A 20,018-nucleotide genomic window follows, 5' to 3' on the forward strand; every position below is an offset into this window, starting at 1 on the left:
CATCTTTAAAATAATTTTTTATATAATTTTTTATCTTAAATTATGGGCTTAATTACTTAGTTAAACTCGAAAGCATTTGAACAAAAAAATTAATCCAAAAATAAGCTTATTTAAAATAAAAGCAACGCTCAAGTTCCAATATAATTCCGAGCTTAACCTATTTTTCAAGTTTATGATATATTATATATTATATAGACTATGTAAATTTTTTTGAAGGTATATAAATAATATAATTTATATTATATGAAAAATTAAACATATTATAATGTAAATATTATATGAGAAAATAATATAATTTACCGGTTGTTAAAAAGAATAAAGAAGAAAATCAACTAGCAAATCAAATGGAGCTTAAACTCATCTTGGAATTGAGCTTGAAGTTGGATTCAGTATAAGTATATTAAATTTTTTGAACCCACTGGACGAGACTGAATTACGAATACAAATACATAGGAAAAGCATTAACAAGAACAATCTGATTAATAAGAATGAGTTTCTCTGTACAAGGCAAGTAATGATGTTCTAATTGTTTCCTGCGTTTAAATAAATGAATAAATACCATATCATAATATCTCTTTGCATAAACCAAACACACTGAAATCATTTTCTCAGACTACCCCCTTTCTTTTAACAGCTTCTGCCATCCCTTCTCCTCGCCATCAGACTTACTCCCATTCTAAGCTTTAGTTCCTGCTGCATTCTTCTTCTCATCTTCAACATCCTGCAATTAGCCAACAAATTTGAATCATATAATGTTACGACCAATTCAAAGAAGGCAGAACCACCTTAGGACCAACATTGTTGAGCCAAAACTTAAACATGCTACGAGATGTAGATCCAAGGATGCAACAGACCTATTAGGAGTTAGGGCACCTTAATAACAGGATGTATAAAGTTATTCAATCTTACAGAATTTTCAATCTTGTCAAAATCATCATCCAAGCTCCCATCTGCATCAGCATCATCTGAAAAGCATGCAAATAATTAGCTTACTTATAGTAAAAAATCACTAATGCAAATAATTAAAGAATATCAAAGAATATACCTCCACCACCATCGCTATCAAAATCTCCCAACAAAAATGTATCCAAATCTTGCTCGGCAGATGCACTTGATGTTTTAGTTTTCAAACTACTTTCTGACTCTGCCTTCACAACAGGTTTTTGCTGTGGTTTATCCTCTTTTACCCCCTCCACTCCTCTCTGTTTAACTTCCTCCATGTACTGCTTCTCATAACTGATAAATATAAACACCTTACATCATAATTAGAATTTGATTGCTAACCCTAAATTATCATAATCATCACATCATCATCATAATTAAACACTTACGGTGCAACATGAGTGCTTACAAGAGTGAAATATATCCTCCAAAAATTCCTTTCTTTCATCAAACGAGGACACAATTCATATCTCAATTTCTTGATTTCCTGCATAAGAATAATATGTTTTGCATAAAGTAATTATTGGAAGTACAAAATCTGAAATGTTTCATGCAATTCTTACTAAACTTAAGTCTAGCTTGAAATTTCCTTTTGGAATACAAAATTATAATGACACAAAGAATTGACTTCAGGGAAAGTTCATCTCAATGCCAAGTTCAGCAATTAGGATTAAACACAACTACAGAGTAAAGCCAAACGCAGCCTTAGAGTTACAAAATCTATAGTGAAATGTAACACACGCACACACACATATATACCTTCACAGTAGTAAGAACAAGAGTGGCATGCCTCTCTTGCCATTCACTCAGATCCTTCCGTACATTGGACCCCACAGTAGTCGAATCGGACGGCTCTGGTTCGTCTACAATGAAATTTAAAACTTTCAGACAATTTTATCTTTCAGAAGAAAGAAAACACACAAAAGAAATGCAATTAAACGAAAAGTTTACCTTGGACAGGGGAAGGGAAGTTCTGGAAAGTAGTTGAAGTAAAGCCTTTGACAAAATCTCTCAAATCATCGGTGAGTCCGAACTTGCGGAGCTCCGAGTCGGGGATAGGAGGAGGATCGGAAGAAGTAGAGGCGGGAGAGGAAATGGAGAGGGAGGAGAGTTGAGGAGGGATAAAATCGGAAATGGACTTAGAGATGGATTGGATTTGGATTTGGTCGGCTTGTTTGAGAGCGGCAGTTTTGAGCTCATCGGCTTTCTTGGTGGCTTCGACAGCAAGTTCCTTGGACTTCTTGGCGGTTTCAGCGACAAGATCGGCCAATTTGTTGGGCGAAGTTAGGGTTTGCGATTTCTTAGCTGCTTCTTCAGCGAATGATTTCGCTCGCTTCCAAAAATCTTCCATCTTGGGGATCTGATAGATTTGATTCTTCGCTTTCTCTGTTTCTCTGTTTGCCGTCTTAAGAACTTCGCTTTTACTTCTTGGAGGACTCTCATGAAACGGCGCCGTTTCCAGAGTCAATAGATCTCTAGATCCCGGCTACTATTCTTATTTAGAAAGTTTTTTTATAATTAATTAAAATTCAAATAAAAACTTTTTAATTATGAGATAATTATTTGAAGTGGGTCCCGGCCTAGCCTGGGTGGGCTGGATCTAACGGTTGTACGAATGACAAAGTCGCAGTTTCAGGTTAACTTTTTTATTTATCTTTTCTTTTTTGCAAAATTACAGTCATTATTCAATTATTAAAAATACCTGACTGTTCGTTAACTTCACTTAATCCATAATTATCCTTTCTTTAAATCCTCAATTATTATACTCATATTGTTTAAACATGATTGAATTGATTATCAGATTGGTTGAAGCGAAAATTAACGATGATTGATTCAAAAAGTAGTTTTGAACTGATTAAGTTAGTAACTAATACAAACTAATAAAACTAATCGAATGAGTAGTTAAATCCAATTTTTTTAAATTTTTAATAATTTTTTAATTAAATCAATTGTACTGATGAACCCAATAAATTAATTATCTAACCGGTAATCTATCGATGCCAGTTGATTTCAGTCTTATCATCCATCCGCCCAATCCACTATTCTGAATTTCAGTAAACCAAAAAGTAGGCCTAGCTCTCTGAGGCCACCATGCTTTAAACTCGGCCGAAAAGTCCGATTCATGTATATATATTTTAAAAAGGAAAAACCTTAGTAATTGAAGAATAGTAAAATAAAAAATAGTATGTTGGAATTACGTCGGATAAATAAATGAGAAAAATAAAGAACTGTGGCGACATAATTTCAAGCATATCCAGCTTGACATTTAACAACAATTCCAGCCCTTAAATCTTGGCAAACGCAGACTCAAAGTATCATCAAGTAAAACAATATGACACTGCAAATGTTATCACTTTGACATTCAGTTCAATATTATGAACGATGCAATATGTTCTTGGAACTGAATGAATTTAGCGTATGGGCTGAGATTATGGACGAAAAATATTCTGGGTAAATAGTAGGAAAAAGAATACGAACAATGAACACTCTTTATCTGATGATATAAGATGATACTATGAACAAATTGAAAAAACCAAAACCAAATGCTCCAATGGTATATGAAAATGATAAGACATTGCTTACAGCTCAATTTACATGCATGAGATCAACCCCCCCCCCAAAAAAAATATAATTTTGATAAGCACAAAATAATATATTTATATAACCTATGGATTGAATAGAGAAGTATTCAGAATCTACAGCAAAGGAGGCCCTGTCTCCAACCTCGGTGCTTCCTGTAATGTCTCCCCTCAGCTTTTGCCATTCTTACCGGGCTGCTATTCCATTCAGATTGCAATCTGTAGGAATGAACAATGTCCAAGCAGCCTATGATTAGTTTTGGGTTGGATATGGAGGACAAGTTACGTGCAAGAAACGAATGGTACTTACATAGGGAAGGCAAAAGAACGAGTGCTTGTTGTGCTGCTATCTGATCTATGAGAGAGACTGCCTGAATATGCTATTGGCCCAGAGTAAGTTATTAGACCTGCAGCAGAGAAACTACACTCTCCATAGCCGCGCTGAAGATTGCTCGACAAAAGCTGATCAGCTGGATCTTCCAGCTTGGGCGTACTTCCACTTGCAAGAGGTTCAAGATCAAGACTGTGGCAACAACGATCTTTGCTGCTTGTTCGTGCAGAGGAATCAGATACCCCATCGACAATTCTGCTGCCGGTTGATTCCTCAGAAGCGGAGGCCAGAACAGGACTGATCAAGGTAGCTTCCCATTTCCCATGCTCGGATTCTTCAGCTGCAGAAACCAAAGCAGGAGCTGAGAGAATTGCCTCCTCATTCCCATTGTTTGATTCCTCAACTGGAGAAACCAAAGCAGGCATCACCGTCGCTTCCTTTTCGCTCGAGTTCTACATGCAAATAGAAACATATCATGTTACTTCCTAAAATGTGAACCCTCTCCTCCTGAACAATCTGTATAATAATGGATATTCATAGATTTCTAACATAAATACTGTCATACTTGTTTACTTTAAGCATAGAGGTCCATTTTCATTGGAATTTGTATAATACATCAACATTTTAGTAACTTTGATTAATTAAAATTTACCTGAAAATTCTGTTGTTGGGTTCCATCACTTCTGCAATCGGAACACACAATTTCAGCTTTCACTGTGCTCATTTCTGACATCAATAGTAACTCTCCAAGTCCAAGGGTATACAACTCTTTGGAGACGTCTTCTGTAATCATTTTCACTGCATCTTCCTTCATTTCCCTTGATAAAATAAAATCCTTAGAATCACACTGGTATGGAATTCCCTTGTTAGACTCACTTTCTTCTAGTAAGGAAACATCTTGTATACATGTATCAGCATCAAGTTTTTTCTTCGTGCCGCATTCATCGTCAATATCCTTGCCAGATTGATTTCCTTCAGGATGGGCTTTCAAGTTTTCTTTCACTAGTTGAGCTTCTAGATCCGTTTTGGAAGGCAAAAACTTCTCATTCGCACCACTGTCGAACAAAAACTTGTCCTTTGTCAAAACTCCATCATCAATACAGATATCCTTGACAACATGATATGTACTCTCTTTATAACAAACTACCAATTCAGGCAAATTACACTCCATCACACTTCTATCCAAATAAAAAACCGAGTCCTGAATTGAATCCATATTCTTTGAGAAATGAGAGTTTGATCTCACGAAATCTGTGACCTCCATTTCGTTGTCAAAGGAAAAGTCATTTACACTCAAGCAAGACTCCGTTCTGATTTTCCTTCGGCTTTTAGTCCAACCAAATCCAGAGGCTTTTCTTTGTTCTCAAAAGATTCGCTTTGTTCTCAAAAGGTTCTATGTCAACCGAGTATGAATAAGTCTCTAAGTCACTCTTGTAGCCTATTGTTGAATAGAAGGGCACTTGCTCATTATCTGCAAGTACAATAAAATATTCAATAAAACCTGTGACCTTCGTATGTAAACGATCAAATATGTCGAGCAGAATAAAGGACAGCAACATCTATTCTTTACCAAAAGTGCCCGCTACTTACAGGATGAGTTATCAACCAAATATCTTAAATAGCGATTCATGTGGAAGAGATAGGCTACAGAGACCAAATCGACAAGAAGGAAAATTAACGATGGTGTTATTACTAAGTTCTACCAGCTTTGTGGTAACCAAGATTTATGTCTTGCACTAGAAAGCTACTCTGTACATGAAATCTAGGACAAGTTTGATCAGCAACAAACTCAAATTATTCAAGTTCGCAGAAAACAGAAACAGCAACAAGCAGACATATTAAACATAAAGTTGCTCGAAGAGGATGGAATAAGAACATTTCACCAAGACAAAGCAGATCATATGATCAATTGAAAGTTGGAAACCACCATGTCATGAATTTTAACTAAATTAGTCGAAAAGGAAAACAACCATCCACCTCCATGGAAGCACAGAAATACATGAAACCAAACAAGGAGTAAAGAGCTCATATTAACCGAGCAGCCTTAACCCGGAAACTAATCAATATCCAGAGATTAAGACAGAAGGCAAAAGAAAAAGGATAGACTTCAAAAGAAAAGCTAAATTATAGCAGTGCTGAGAGAATGATAAAACCAAATTACAACAACCATGTAATTCAAGCTCATTCACTAGCTTAGAAACCAACAACTATCCAATTCTATGCACTACCTAAAAGTGCAAATAGTATCCAATTAAATACAGCAATAAAGTGCAAAAAGTAATATTCACAAATAAATTGCTCCATCACCAAAAACATTTCAGCTCGAGGGGAATCTTCCTTTAGTCAGTACTCAAAATACAAAAAGACAAGACTCAAAAAAGGTTATTAGGGGAAAAAAGCTTACATAAACATTCAACCACTAAATTATGACTCAAAAGTTAAAAAGCTGATTTTAAAACCCCCCACATAAACCCTTTCCATCTGTTGTATTTTCTAGCTTTAACCAGATCTAGTCCATTATAATTGGTTATAAGAAAACCCCAGATTTATTTAACTTCAAATACATGAAAAAGCTGCAGTAAAAAACAAAAGGAGAGAATGTCAAAGATCTAAAGCAGATCCCAACAAATACAAAAAGAAACAATCATACAAAACAAAACATTAAAATAAGTTACAGTTTGTTTGTTTGTACCTTTTCCTCTCTGTGATTTGGAGCATGAACTTTCACCAATCTTCACTGCAAAAGAGCCAAGAGAAAAAACGTTATAAATGAAACAAAGGGGGATCCTTAGGGAAAAGAAGAGCCTCCAGGTTAGGGGTTTCTAAAAGAAGAAGCTTTGGGTGCTTCCAAGAGGCCTTTTTAACAACAACAAAGTAAAGTGCAAAAGCAAGGCAAAAGAGTAGAAAATCTAAATTAATACAAAAATTAAATGACATGCAACTATCGAAACATAAACGTAATAAAAAGTGTCAAAATCAAAACATCACACTTATATCATGAACCCAAAAAAAAACCATTTTTTCTCTCTTGGGTTTAGAGTTTTTGAGAGATTCCAACTGCCACAACAACCCTTTATTTATTAGGTTCAGTTTTAGCATTAACTATACCACCCCATTTTTAGAACTATAATAACCGCACTGACAACGCCACCCTACCTGTTCACTTTCTCAGGAAAAAAGAAAAACGAAATTTTCCTTCCTACCAAACAGCTGCCTCAACAAAATGCATGAGAAATAAAAATGTTTTACTCTTTCCTTTTGACTTTTGTTTTCTTGGATGCTGACACAAAGATATAGAAGAACCTCATCAGCTCTCTTCTTTGAAGTCAAAGGAGCTTTGTTTATATATAAAGTATAAACTGCAAGTGCGAGTCCACTGAAGGTGATGACGGTGACGATGATTCAAGTTTAAACGTGTTGGTTTTTAATTGGATATGTTGAGCTGTCTGTTTTGGCGTCGGTCCCCTTCTTGTCTAGTTTAATCCTCTCCATTTTTCCCCAGGTCAAACCCTCTATTGTCTCCTCTCCCCAAAATGATCCTCCACAACCGTTTTCATTATAGAACCAAGGGCTGGCCAGTTGGATTAGATTTACTGGTCATGATTTTTTAAAACATGTCCTCCATTGTTACCGATGTTTTTGTCAATCAGACCGGTAGTTGATCCCATCATGTTATCGAATGATTCAATTTTAATAGTTTATCTAATTTCATTAAATAAATTATTACAATATAGAAAGAAAATCGATTGAATTTTCGATTCAATTAATTTGTATTGGTTCGTAAATGAATTAGTTCAACCTCTTTGTCCGAGCTAGTGTATTGATAAACTATCAATCCCAATCAACTAATCTAATTCGATTCTATCAACTTTGAACACTATGTAAATTATTTAGATTAAGTTAAAATATGTTCTAAGCCTTTGTACTCTTCATAATTTTAGAATTTACTCATTGTATTTTTACTTCTAGAAATTTAGTCTCTACATTTTTTAACTTTCAAAATTCAAGCTCATTTGTTAACACTTAATTTTTTGTTAAATTTGTTAGTGTGGCAGTTTAAGATTTAAAAAAATACTTATTTGATAGCAATGTAACTGAAAAATGATATTATAATGAACCTAAATTTAACCGTGTTAATAGTTGGACATGAATTTTAAAATCTGAAAAAAAAAGAGACTAAATTCCTAAAATTAAAAGTATAAAAATTAAATTCTAAATTAACAAAAAGTGTAGGGACTTATAACATATTTTAACCTTTAAATTACAAAAGCAAAAATACTATAAAAGTCATACCTACTTCTTTTGGTTTTTTTTAAGAAAAATAATTGAACTGTGACTTGATTTAATTGTCAAGGTATTGATATATTTATTTTTCAAGTTAAATCTTATATTTTCTATGTTAGGGTGAGATTTTGAAATTATATTTCGGATTTTAAAGATTACTTTGAATAGATAATTTTATATTCTGATAAGATTAAGTAATATAAAAATAATTTTAATTATGTCTCTTCTTTATAGAGTATAAATTCTCACAGTAATGTTGATTTTTTCTTACAATTTTACCAATTATTTTTAGGGAGTGTAAAATTCTTATGATAATGTTGATATTTTTGACAATTTTATCATTTTTTTTATAAATTTAGTAAGTTGCAACTAATTTTCTTTTTCTTCTATTATTTTTAACATTTTAATTAATTTTAAATCAGATGGAATTAAGTAACTAGTTTAATAAGATTTGTATATTTTTATCAAAATGAACTGACTTTAATTATCTAAAAATTTCATCCCTTGATCACCTCCCAAATCCCGAAGAGAAATAATTTCAAAATAACTTCAACTTTGTTGAGGATTAATTCAAAGTAGTGGGTTGTTTAGTTGACCAAGTATTTCGGTAGAATTTTTGTTAGTTTCAGATTTTCAGTTTAATTGAATAAGTTGTTAGCTATTTTTGTGTTAAGGTAGTTTCTTTGTAAGCTTATAAATATAGGCATTTATGTTTTGTTTAATAAATTCAGTGTTCATCAATAATAGAATAACTTTGATGCATATTGTAATTGTCTCTTTCATGTTCCTTTCTTCAACAAATTTGATATCAGAGCAAGGTTTGATCTTTTAGGCAATTGACTGAAAGATTTGGGTCCACTGGGTATTTGAGAGAAATACCTTTTTGGGTCTTTGGGAAAAGCGAGAGAAGAGAATGTGTGTTCTTGGAATGGCATCTACTAGTTTTTCTTCCTCTCAACCACTCATACCCATTTTTAATGATGAGAAATATGAGTGGTGGAGCATCAAGGTGAAGACATTGCTCAGATCACAAGAGCTATGAGACTTGGTCGAGTACGGGTTCGCTGATATACTTGAACCTGATGAAGAAGAAGAAAAAAGATTGAAAGAAACCAAGAAAAACGATGCTAAGGCATTGTTCATTATCTAGCAAGCGGTTCATGACTCTATTTTCTCACGAATTGCTACAGCAACCATATCGAATGAAGCATTGTCAATTTTGCAGAAAGAGCATCAAGGTGATTCAAAGGTTATAGTGGTGAATTTGCAATCACTACGACGTGATTTTGAAACCTTGATGATGAAGAATGGTAAATCAATTGTTGATTTTTTGTCACGAACAAGGACAATAGTCGACCAATTGTGCTCTTACGGTGAACAAATTTCAAACGAGATAATTGTAGTGAAAGTTTTGTGAAGCTTGACGACAAAATTTGATCATGTTGTGGTTGTTATAGAAGAATCCAAAGATCTGTTAGTTCTCTTTGTTGATGAACTAATGAGGGCTCTTTAATCTCATGAGGTGAGAATCAACAGATCAGCAGAAAAGAGTGAAGAGCAGGTATTTCAAGTATAGGAAACATTCATAAATCAAGGCAATAATGACCGTTCAACAAACAATGATCAAGGAAGAGGAGGATTTCATTGTGGTCGTGGCCATGGTTATGGCAGAGGCAGAGGAAGGAATGATGGACAGAGGCAATACAATGAGCAAGGTAACATAAAATATGGCATAAAATGTTATCATTGCAACATATATGGGCATATAAAAGTTGATTGCTGGTATAAGGATCAAAAAATTAACTTTGCAGCAGAAAGTGATGAGGAAAACAAGCTTTTTATGGCTTGTATTGATGTTAACCATAAGCCAAATGATTTGTGATTTGTGGACAATGGTTGTTCGAATCATATGACAGGCACCAAATCCTTGTTCAAGGTGCTTGATGTGTCACAAAAGATAATGGTGCAGCTTGGGAACAAAAGGGAGATGCAAGTTGAAGGAAAATGCACGGTGAAATTTTTTACTAGCCATGGAGAAGGAAAAATTTTGGGCAATGTTCAATTTGTTCCTGATTTAGGATACAATTTATTGAGTGTTGAACAACTAATGGTTGGTGGATATTCTATCATATTTGATGATGATGCATGTATCATCAAAAATAAAAGGTCAGGCAAACAAGTCCATGTCCACATGACTCCAAACAAGATGTTTTCGTTGGATGTTTCAAACATGGAGAGCTTTGTTCTTGCTGCAAGTGCAAAGGATGACTAAAAGCTATGGCATTTGAGGTATGGACATCTCAATATTAAAGGCTTGAAATTGCTAAGTGATAAATGTATGGTTCTTCGACTACCAAAAATTGGCTCTCTTGATTTATATAAGAGGTGCATTTATGAAGCAGCAAAACGGGTCTTGCGGTACATTGCTGGAACTTTGGAGTATGACATTTGGTACTCAAAAACTTCAAATTTTAGATTGTGTGGGTTCACAGATAATGAATGGGCAAGTTCTTTAGATGATAGAAGAAGTGTATCAACAAATGTTTTCACTCTAAGTTCAAGGGTGATCACTTGAAGTTCAGCTATTTAGAAGTCTACTTGGTGTCTGCAACTTTGAATTAAGGGAGAGTATTGAGGATTAATTCAAAGTAGTGGGTTGTTTAGTTGACCAAGTATCTCGGTAGAATCTATGTTAGTTCCAGATTTTCAGTTTAATTGAATAAGTTGTTAGCAGTTCCAGATTTTCAGTTTAATTGAATAAGTTGTTAGCTATTTTTGTGTTAAGGTAATTTCTTTGTAAGCCTATAAATATAGGCATTTATGTTTTGTTTAATAAATTCAGTGTTCATCAATAATAAAATAACTTTGATGCATATTGTAATTGTCTCTTTCATGATTCCTTCTTCAACAAACTTAAGAATATTGGAATAAAAATACCTTTTGGTGGTTGCAAATAATGGTGTGCTTTTTATATACTAAAAATTGAATCAACCAAACCTATTTAAGTGAGCTCAAAATTTTGGTTTGTTTTTATCTTTTATATAATGAAAATTGCACAACCACCGTATAAACTAGACCAAGGACATGGGTGAAATTGCCAGGAAGAGAAAAAGAAAGTTGGTGGAAAAATAAAGAGAGGAGAGTTAGTGGATGGTGGGCTATGGTGGCTACAAGCTTGCTTCATGGCAGTGGCTTCATTTTGGGCTTGTGGGGTCTAAGAGAATGGGAGAATAATGAGATTTTTTTTTATGTCAGTTTAACATATCCATGCACACGTAACTAATATTACATTCCTATGTTTAAGATTTGATCCTTTTATGCAAATAGGAATATGTTTATGATTTTATCAGACTATGCAAATAGGATGAAATACGTTGAAATTTAAAGCTTGTTGGATAAAATATGTTGTGATGTACTCCTCCACTTTCTAAACTCCTTTTCTTCATGATGCTTAGGTTGCCTTTGTGTTTCTTGTTCGTTTCATTGGTTGCAGCTCTTCATCTCAGGCTTTATACAAGAGTTACGATAAATCAACGGATTGTTAGAATTATTTTTCTGGAGGGTTGGTTTTTAATAATAAGTTTTTAAGTGAGCTAAAAATGTAATTTTATCATTGTATTAATGTAAAATTTTACAAATTTTAAGAAAATAAACTATAAACTCTTTATTTTTAGAGAGGGCATAATTTAATTTTAAAATTTAAGAGGATCCAAAATACAATTTTATCAATTTATAAAATTTTTCTCGGGGGATTAGGGCCCTTGCCTGCCCCCCTCTAGCTTCACCCTTGGTTCACACTAATAATTGTTATAAAACGGAATCAAATTGAAAGAGTGAATGTGTTGCTCAAGGCGTGATTAGCATTATCCTTAAGGATATTTCACAAATAACGTAACTTCGGAATTCAACAAATACTTTCGTTTCTCAAGAACATATTAATAAGGAAGAAGGCAAAAAAGAGAAGAATACTCGAAATTAAATATTTTAAAAGACTAACAATGCAAAAATGTGTTGGCGTATAGAGGGAGAAATCAAACGATTTGCACTCGGTTGAGCTTTTGGGCTCAATTCTCATGTACACATGTTCACCTTCCAATTTCTACTCTTATAAATCTAATTTCAAGTAATGTTATATAAATAAAATTCACGAGGCTTCACAAAGAGATGTGTGATTGTTTGAAAATACACTACATTATCTAATCAAGTTATGATTCATCTCGGCCTGTCAACAAGTTTGGTGTGCTATGGTGGCTTTTCGTGCCACTTGACATGGCCATTCTCAAAATAGCATCCATGTATCCTGTTGCAGTTTCAAAGCCGTGTTTTTCGCATGTACTCCATCTTTCTTTTGATGAAAAATTCCTTTTATGAAGTTGGAGTTTATAGTATTTTAGAAGCACCGGAGTAACTTTGATTGCCACTTTTTCTCTTCGTTTCAGTCACTCAATTGAATGGGGAAAGGGAAACAGAGTCCGTATTTTGTTGAGCCATTTTCCATGATCCCATGGAAAAGCCTTCACTTTGAGCTGTCACATAACCAAGGACTTGCACATTTATGTTTCTTACTGTATTAAATAAACAAAGTACAACTATATGACTCTTTTTTTTATTTATTTAAATAATGGTCTATCCAGAACGATAAAACCAGCCAAAGACAGCACAATCTCCCTTGTCTGAATTGGACAAAGTGAGGAGAGCATGTTGTGGTGGGGGGACAACACCAAATCTGCTGAATTCTGCCATCTTATTTGTTGCCTCCCATTCAATTTCCATTACATAAATGGACAAAACCCCATTTGCCTTTTTCTAAATTGCAAACCATCGTACCCTTATTAATTGTACTTTAAGATAAAACGAACTATTAATCAATATTGTTGTAGCACTTGGATTTTAATATATGAGTCCGTACCACTAATTTATACCATCAATACTGGTCATGTTTTTCTTTACGATTTTAATGAAATAAAACTAGATATTTCTGTAACCCAACAATTACTCCATTTGTGCTTCCAAAGGTCATATGTTTAGCACAAAACCCATACCATTTGAGCATGCTTAGCTTCATCCAGCGGCTATAATGAAGTCAATGATGTAGCAGTAGTAGTGTTTTTGCCCTTGGATTTTGTTCCTGGCAACCAAAGGCATCTTGGCAAATTGTGCAACTTTCATAGTGGCCAAATCAGTTCTGGCCATTGTTTTTATTTGATAAAAGAAAAGCATAATAACTTATTAAATTATTTTAGTTTTTCATTTAATTTTTTTAATTATTGAATTTGTATTATTTATGAAATGACTATTAAAATAAATGGAAATGTTAATATTTATTAACTTTACTAATGTAGCATTTATGTGGCTATGCACGTGTACGTTATGTTAACAATTAATTAATTTTAAAAAAATTAAATATATATATTTTTTCCTTTTTAATAATTTTAAAAAATTAATTAATTGTTAACGTGATAATAACAAGTTAAATGAACGACTAAAATAACTTTTTCATCCATTTTGAGAGTGATTTGACAGAAAACGCAAGTTCAAATGCTAAAAGAAAAAAAGATTAAATGGAGAACCAAAATTACTTTTTCTAAAAAATATTGGAGGGACAAATAAGTCATCATGTCAATTTTTAATATGAGTTTTTTTTCTTTAACTTTTTTTTAAATTAGTATTTTTCATTAAGTATTTTCGAAGCAAAATTTTGAGTAAATAATTCAATCTTTGGTGGTATTTTTATTAATATCAGAAATTCTATCATATACATATGCATATGAAAATTATGTATTTAGAGATTAGACGTGTGTTTGAAAATAACATACAATAAATAATTATACGTATAGTTTGAAACTAATTAATAATTACACATAAAATATGTACAATATTAAAATGAAAAAAATATATCAAATTGTGAATAAAACAAAATTTGAACACATAAGTACATCAAAATTAATAATACTAAATGAGTACAATTATTATTATGGTGTTGTCATCGGTCCCAATTTGGTGCCGAGTTAATTTATGACATTAACTCAATCAACAACATTAATAATAAATACAATTGATGAAAGTAATAAAGTTTGCATAATAAAATTAAAATGTATAAAAATTGAAATAAAAATTTATAATTTTTCTAATGCAATTGGATGAGTACAAATCTCATCATATTCATATTTTTTAATGTTTTTTTACATAAAAAGATTAAAGTAACTAGGGGCGAAGTCAGAAAAGATTTTTTGAGAGGAAGAAATTAAATTGTATATTTTTACGATAGTAAACAATGTAATTTCATCATTTTAATAGTCTATATTTTTATAATTTTAAATGATTAAATCAATTTTATCATTTTTTGGAAGAGCCAAAGTACATTTTGACTATTACTAATTTAAAATTTTATAATAAAAAAAGTCTAAATGGAAATATTTTCATTTTAGGGAGAATCTCTGCTAACCCCTAACTTCATTTTTGAAAATAACCTCAATAATATAATTTATTTTAAATAAAAAAATATTATTTTAATAATTTTTCTATGTTAGTGTTAAATAAACTTATAATTTTAATTCAATATAATATAGAGGTGAAAATATTAGCAAGGGAAGGAAGAAGGGAGAGAGAGGACCACACACAACACAAGTGGATGTCTTAAATGTGTCTCTTTCAGTTAGATACAGAGTGTTTGATTTGGGTGTAAATGATTAAATGCGGATTTTAGGACCAGCACCGGGACTGACTGTGGGGCGGGGCGTTATCTACATCTACGCTACAAAATGACGGCTAATGGGCCTTTCCCTGTTCACTATTCTGCGCCCTATCATTATTACGCATTTAAAACCCTCCTAATTCTAAACCTTTCAAAATTATTTCCAACTTTTATTTCAAAAAATTTAGATTTAATTGATTTAAACCATTAATTTAATTTAATTTTAAAAATAGTATTTAAATCATTACTTTGTTGTAGGAATATATTAAATTAAATATTTTTTAAAATAATAACTTTTCCCTCTCTAATTTCATAATATTTTTAATTGGTTGAAACTACTATTAAAATATTGACTTTAATTTTTTTAAATATTAATATTATTATTTTACTTTCACCATATGCCCCTACATGTCTCCTTTAATGGTGTGTCATACGATGGCAAACTTTCCAACTTTCACAATAGGCGAACCTCTGAGCTAAACAAGTTTGGCGAACCTTGTATCACGCTATAGTGGCAAACTTGTATAAGGTGATCTTCACTAAACATGCATAGGATACAAGTAGGGGAGATAGACTTATTGATTACCCAGCAGTCTTAAGAAGTCATATCTTAGGACATCACATCATCGTCACTAGAAGAGAATGAAACATGACTTTACTGTCAACAATCTCTAAACATGTAAACATCCATGTTCCTCAATATAAAAGCTCAGGATAGGAATTGAAGATAACTAAGTTCCTTTCCAAATTTCATTCCCCTCCTTCTAAAGATCTATTAGCTAAAATACCCAATTAATATTCAGTGGCTCTTCGCCTTAATCTCAAGTGAACCACCATCCATCACTTCACCCTTTTGTTAATCGAGCTAGTTAACAGTTTTAAAAATAAAGAATTAAATTATGATAAATTAAATGATAAAAATTAAATCTTAAATTTGAACATGCTAAAATGACTAAAATAAAAATTCAACCAATATATTTGGCTTCAAAATTCCTTTAACCCTTTGAGAATTCCTCTTTTATATGTCATTTTTTGTTTAAATTTTCATTATTCTCATCCTGCCATTAAAAGGGCGAGACTAAAATTTATTTTTTTAATTTATTAAATTAATGCTTGATATTTTTATTATTATTCTCGCCATCTAACATGGCGAGAACATTGTTAGAGAAAAAATATATCATTATTTTTCTAAATAAGAAAAAGATGTTATGAAATAAATAATAAAGAAGATAAATAACAAGAAAAACATGAGAACAAAGAGAAGTATGAATTTTATTAATCAAATAGGGATGTTTACAATGCTTCTCTAAAGTCTATATTTATAAACATAATAAGTATAATTGAAATAAAACTCTACTTCTAATGAATATTAGAGTCCTAAAGTACATTAAACTTATATTGATCTTGATGAGCATCCACTTAATAATAAAATATTTATAACACTCCCCATTGGATGTTCATTGGTAGATAATATGTCTCATTAAAACTTTACTGAGCTAAAAACCAATCTTAGTGAAGAAAAAAGAGTACACTTATCTATAAAACACACAATATGTTACCTCATAAAAATCTTACCAATAAAACCTAGTGAGACAAAACCTCGATTAAAGGAAAAAGAGGGCAACATTTATTTACTCCCATCATGATAACATCACATAATATCTCAAATTCTACGTATTCAATATTGAATACTGGCTTATCAAATAATCACTATAAAGAATTTGGTAAACATTTATATCATCATTCTTCCAATGTCATGAGTGAACAACTTTGAGGAAATATATTTTAATTTCTTTAGATGGTTTTAAAAATAATCATAGCAAACTTTGATTATGATCCTTCTATAAAAATACAAATCCAAATTTTAAATCATTTTATAATCTTCCTTCAACTGCTTTTCACTAGGTCAAATTTACTACGAATGTTCAAATCATTTCAACTTATATAAGTATTTGCGCAAACATATTGAAAAATTTCCCAATAATTTCTACACATTTCAAACATTTCCTTCAAATATTTTAATATAAACTTTCACTCTATAGTGATTTATATAAAGATTGTAATAACAATCATAAGACGCATATTAAATCTTTCATGAACAGCCACATTAATAATATACCTAAAGGTTGTTGCATCCAACACAACAAAATATCTTTTCATAACAATTGGTAGGACTTAGCTAAAAACTTCATTTTTCTTATTTTATTTTCGCAAAAACTACTTATTTGTACCCCCATTGGCTTTATGCCTTTAGACGTTTGGACTATTGATCTAGAAACTTCACGAAATTAATTATATTTAAATTGCGTTTTCCATTTTGACCAATTTATTCCTTGTCTATAATTCTCAACAAATTTCTTCAAGATCCTTATTTTCTTTCATTATCTTAATGATAAAAATGCATGTAAAACCGTTATCGATAACTTTTCATGCAATAAAAGGTTCATACACCACATTATGCTTCAAGAATGGATGTGTTGTTCCAGACATAAAGGTATGAACAAGAATTCTTCTGGGACATCTTTTTTTTATTATGGTCGTTGTATTGAACATTTTCATAAAATCTCATTAAGATTCTTCCTAATGTTGCTTAATAGATAAGAGACATGCAGGTGATTGCTTAAACGTCTTGTTTTCTAAGGACCTGCTCATAAACAGGTCCACTAATTTCTCAAAGTTCATAATAAAGTGTTGTGGTAGCTGTAAATACCATGCTTGGGCTAAGACCTTCAACATCATAGAAAATGTTCTACACTTAACTTCACTTGAAGCTCCAAATATGTTCATATGGTTTACATAATGGGCCAAATGGTCTTCAGGATCACCTCAACCATCATACATTAATTTTGCGAACTTAAAGGTTAGAGAAACATGACACCACAATATTTTTTCAGCTAAAGGTTCATTTTTATATATTTTTTTCACTAAGCTCAGTGATTTAACCTTTTGAAAATATTGTATATGTTTTTCTAACATTTTTATTTTTTGTTAAAAAAGTATTCTGAATAGAATAGTTATAACTATCATCATAATCTTCATTATAGCTATCATGCCTATCAATATCATCTACTAAATCTTCATTACCTTGACTTGCATGTTGACGATCGTGTTCAAAGTGAATGGATTCTTCCCTTCCATGCTGTGGATTTTGGTCACAAATCATTCAACAATTCACCCTCCTTACTCTTAACTTCTCAATAAGTTTTTCATTTATTTCATTTTCTTGTTTTTGTCTATCCATTTGTTCCTAGATAAACTTTTGCTGCTCTTCATATATTTTCTGTTGGGAAGACGTTTATTCATCCATGACTCTTATTCTTTCTTGCATGTCCAAATAGTGTTGACTATCTAATTAATGGTGTTGGGATCCATGGTCAATTGGTGATGCTCTGATGTGTTGATTTTAAGGGTTATAATACTATGGGGGAATTGGTAAAATTGTTGGTGTGAGTTTTGCTAGTAGGGATTTGTTGGTTTTTGTTTTGAAGGTTGGTTTGATTTTGTGGGTTTGAATGTTGACCACCATGCAAAAGGTCTTGAGCTCGAGTTGTTCTAGCTTTCTTTGTGTTTACTTAGGTGTGGTGAATAATGGATCCTTAGGTTTGGTCATTGGTGGGGGCTAAACTCAGTGTTGGGAGGATCATTGACACTTAGGTTAATTTGTTATGTTTGTCTACACTCACCGCACCAATTATTTACCAGTGAGGTGAACAAAGGAAGAAGACGGTGGCTTAATGGAGGAATATAAGATGAAGATTGGGGAAAAGGGTTTGCTTATGAAAAAGTCTAAGAATTGAAGAAGATGGGAAGAATAAAAGTGTGTATGAGTTGTTTGCATCGTCCTTTTCTAGTGCGGCCAAGCTTAGCTACTTGTCTTGAGGCCACTGACAATGAAGTCTGGTTTGATATTCTTGCCAACGACATTTATGCTAGGTCCTAAGATAAGATGTTTTAAGACGACTAACAATCAATTACCATAAGCCTGTATGTGGTTCTCATATAATCTTAATGGAGATGTCTAGTCCTAATGTTTGTCAGGATGAGGTTCGCAATTTAACCCAAAGTCTACTGTGTTGTTCACTTCATTGAGAGACACATGTCAAGTTTTCTATGAATATATTGTCAGATTTGTGAGGTATAATGTGAGATTCGCTACAAAAGGTATAACACATATCACTCTATGATATTTATAAATAATTACTAAAGTTGTTTTTAAATAATAATGATGATTAACGTAGTTAACATACACTAATCTTTACTTTAATAAAATTCCCAATTGATAAATTACCAAAAACTCATTCTTTTACAAAATAATATTATTATAAGAATATTTTTGTCAGGGGTGAAGCGAGAAAATTATTCTAGGGGGCGAAATTAAATTATAAATTTTACGACAGTAAAAATACAATTTCATCATTTTAATAGCCTATATCTTTATAATTTTTGAAAGATTAAATAAAATTTTTATCATTTTTTGGGAGTCAAAGTGTAATTTTACATTTATTAATTTAAAATTTTAAAAATTCTAAAATGCTTAAAATGAAAAAAAAAACATTTTAGGAGGGTCAAGGCCCTACCAACCCCCAATTACGCCCTTAATTTTTGTAAATTTATATTTTTATAAATAATAAGAATTTTTATTTAATGAGATTTGAATTAATAATACTATGAATTTTAAACTTCGGATTTTACCATTTCAATTAAATACAATTTAATTTTTACATAAAATTGAAATAAATATATTTATTAGCCGTAAATGTGGTATAATTTAATAAATTAAAAATGTTATGAGTGAAAGTAACTAAAACTAAACTAATATACTGACCCGCCCTTTTCGTTAAACTTAACTGACCCAACAATATATTTTTAAAATTAATTAAAATTTTAATTCTTTGGGAGTAGGAAAGGTGCACGTGACATGAGTTAGAGCGCAGGCACGTGATCAGAATTACACATGGAGCTAGCATGGCTATCACTCACGCACGAAACCCTTTTTCTTTTACCTCTTATTTTATTTAAAATTAATTGTTGAAAAGGTCTGTTGGAGTGTCCAAAGGGTCGCTGCCGGTTCAGCGTTACGTTGCTAAATTAATTTATTGCTTTTGGATAGTTGGTTTGTTATTAAGATGGATAATTTTTTTATTAAATTTGTATATAAATTTTGATTTTTTTGTAACGTTATATAATT

General features: G+C 31.9%; 2 protein-coding genes across 3 annotated transcripts; both read right to left on the reverse strand.

Moving 5' to 3' along the window:
• Nucleotides 1–450: 450 nt before the first annotated feature.
• LOC107946355 (uncharacterized) lies at nucleotides 451–2,458 on the reverse strand. 2 transcript variants are annotated; one of them, XM_041106971.1, is made up of 6 exons: nucleotides 1,894–2,458; nucleotides 1,702–1,805; nucleotides 1,332–1,429; nucleotides 1,046–1,236; nucleotides 910–965; nucleotides 451–721 (listed from the first exon to the last, which is right to left on the reverse strand). In XM_041106971.1, exons 1-6 carry the CDS (start codon nucleotides 2,291–2,293, stop codon nucleotides 677–679), a joined length of 894 nt encoding a protein of 297 aa, XP_040962905.1. In that variant the 5' UTR covers nucleotides 2,294–2,458; the 3' UTR covers nucleotides 451–676. The 2 variants fall into 2 exon arrangements, with proteins under 2 accessions (XP_040962905.1, XP_040962906.1); XM_041106972.1 differs by having other exon boundaries at nucleotides 652–721; nucleotides 855–965; nucleotides 1,894–2,422.
• A 955-nt stretch (nucleotides 2,459–3,413) lies between these two features.
• On the reverse strand, nucleotides 3,414–7,535 carry LOC107946356 (uncharacterized). Its single transcript, XM_016880638.2, has 5 exons — nucleotides 7,009–7,535; nucleotides 6,545–6,589; nucleotides 4,505–5,323; nucleotides 3,832–4,304; nucleotides 3,414–3,740 (listed from the first exon to the last, which is right to left on the reverse strand). The coding sequence occupies exons 3-5, from the start codon at nucleotides 5,114–5,116 to the stop codon at nucleotides 3,632–3,634; spliced, it is 1,194 nt and encodes a 397-aa protein (XP_016736127.1). The 5' UTR covers nucleotides 5,117–5,323; nucleotides 6,545–6,589; nucleotides 7,009–7,535; the 3' UTR covers nucleotides 3,414–3,631.
• Between the last annotated feature and the right edge of the window lie 12,483 nt (nucleotides 7,536–20,018).

This window comes from Gossypium hirsutum, chromosome D12, assembly GCF_007990345.1.
Source record: "Gossypium hirsutum isolate 1008001.06 chromosome D12, Gossypium_hirsutum_v2.1, whole genome shotgun sequence".
Classification (NCBI taxonomy): Eukaryota; Viridiplantae; Streptophyta; class Magnoliopsida; order Malvales; family Malvaceae; genus Gossypium; species Gossypium hirsutum.

Excerpts from the sequence above, each read along its gene's own strand:
- LOC107946355 (XM_041106971.1), bottom strand. The coding sequence starts at position 2,293 with ATGGAAGATTTTTGGAAGCGAGCGAAATCATTCGCTGAAGAAGCAGCT. Across the intron at positions 1,430-1,701 it reads TTGTTCTTACTACTGTGAAG|GAAATCAAGAAATTGAGATA; the intron begins GTATATATGTGT and ends ATTCTTATGCAG. Across the intron at positions 722-909 it reads TTGACAAGATTGAAAATTCT|GATGTTGAAGATGAGAAGAA; the intron begins GTAAGATTGAAT and ends GGCTAATTGCAG.
- LOC107946356 (XM_016880638.2), bottom strand. The coding sequence starts at position 5,116 with ATGGAGGTCACAGATTTCGTGAGATCAAACTCTCATTTCTCAAAGAAT. Across the intron at positions 4,305-4,504 it reads CCCAACAACAGAATTTTCAG|AACTCGAGCGAAAAGGAAGC; the intron begins GTAAATTTTAAT and ends ATTTGCATGTAG. Across the intron at positions 3,741-3,831 it reads CGTTCTTTTGCCTTCCCTAT|ATTGCAATCTGAATGGAATA; the intron begins GTAAGTACCATT and ends TCATTCCTACAG.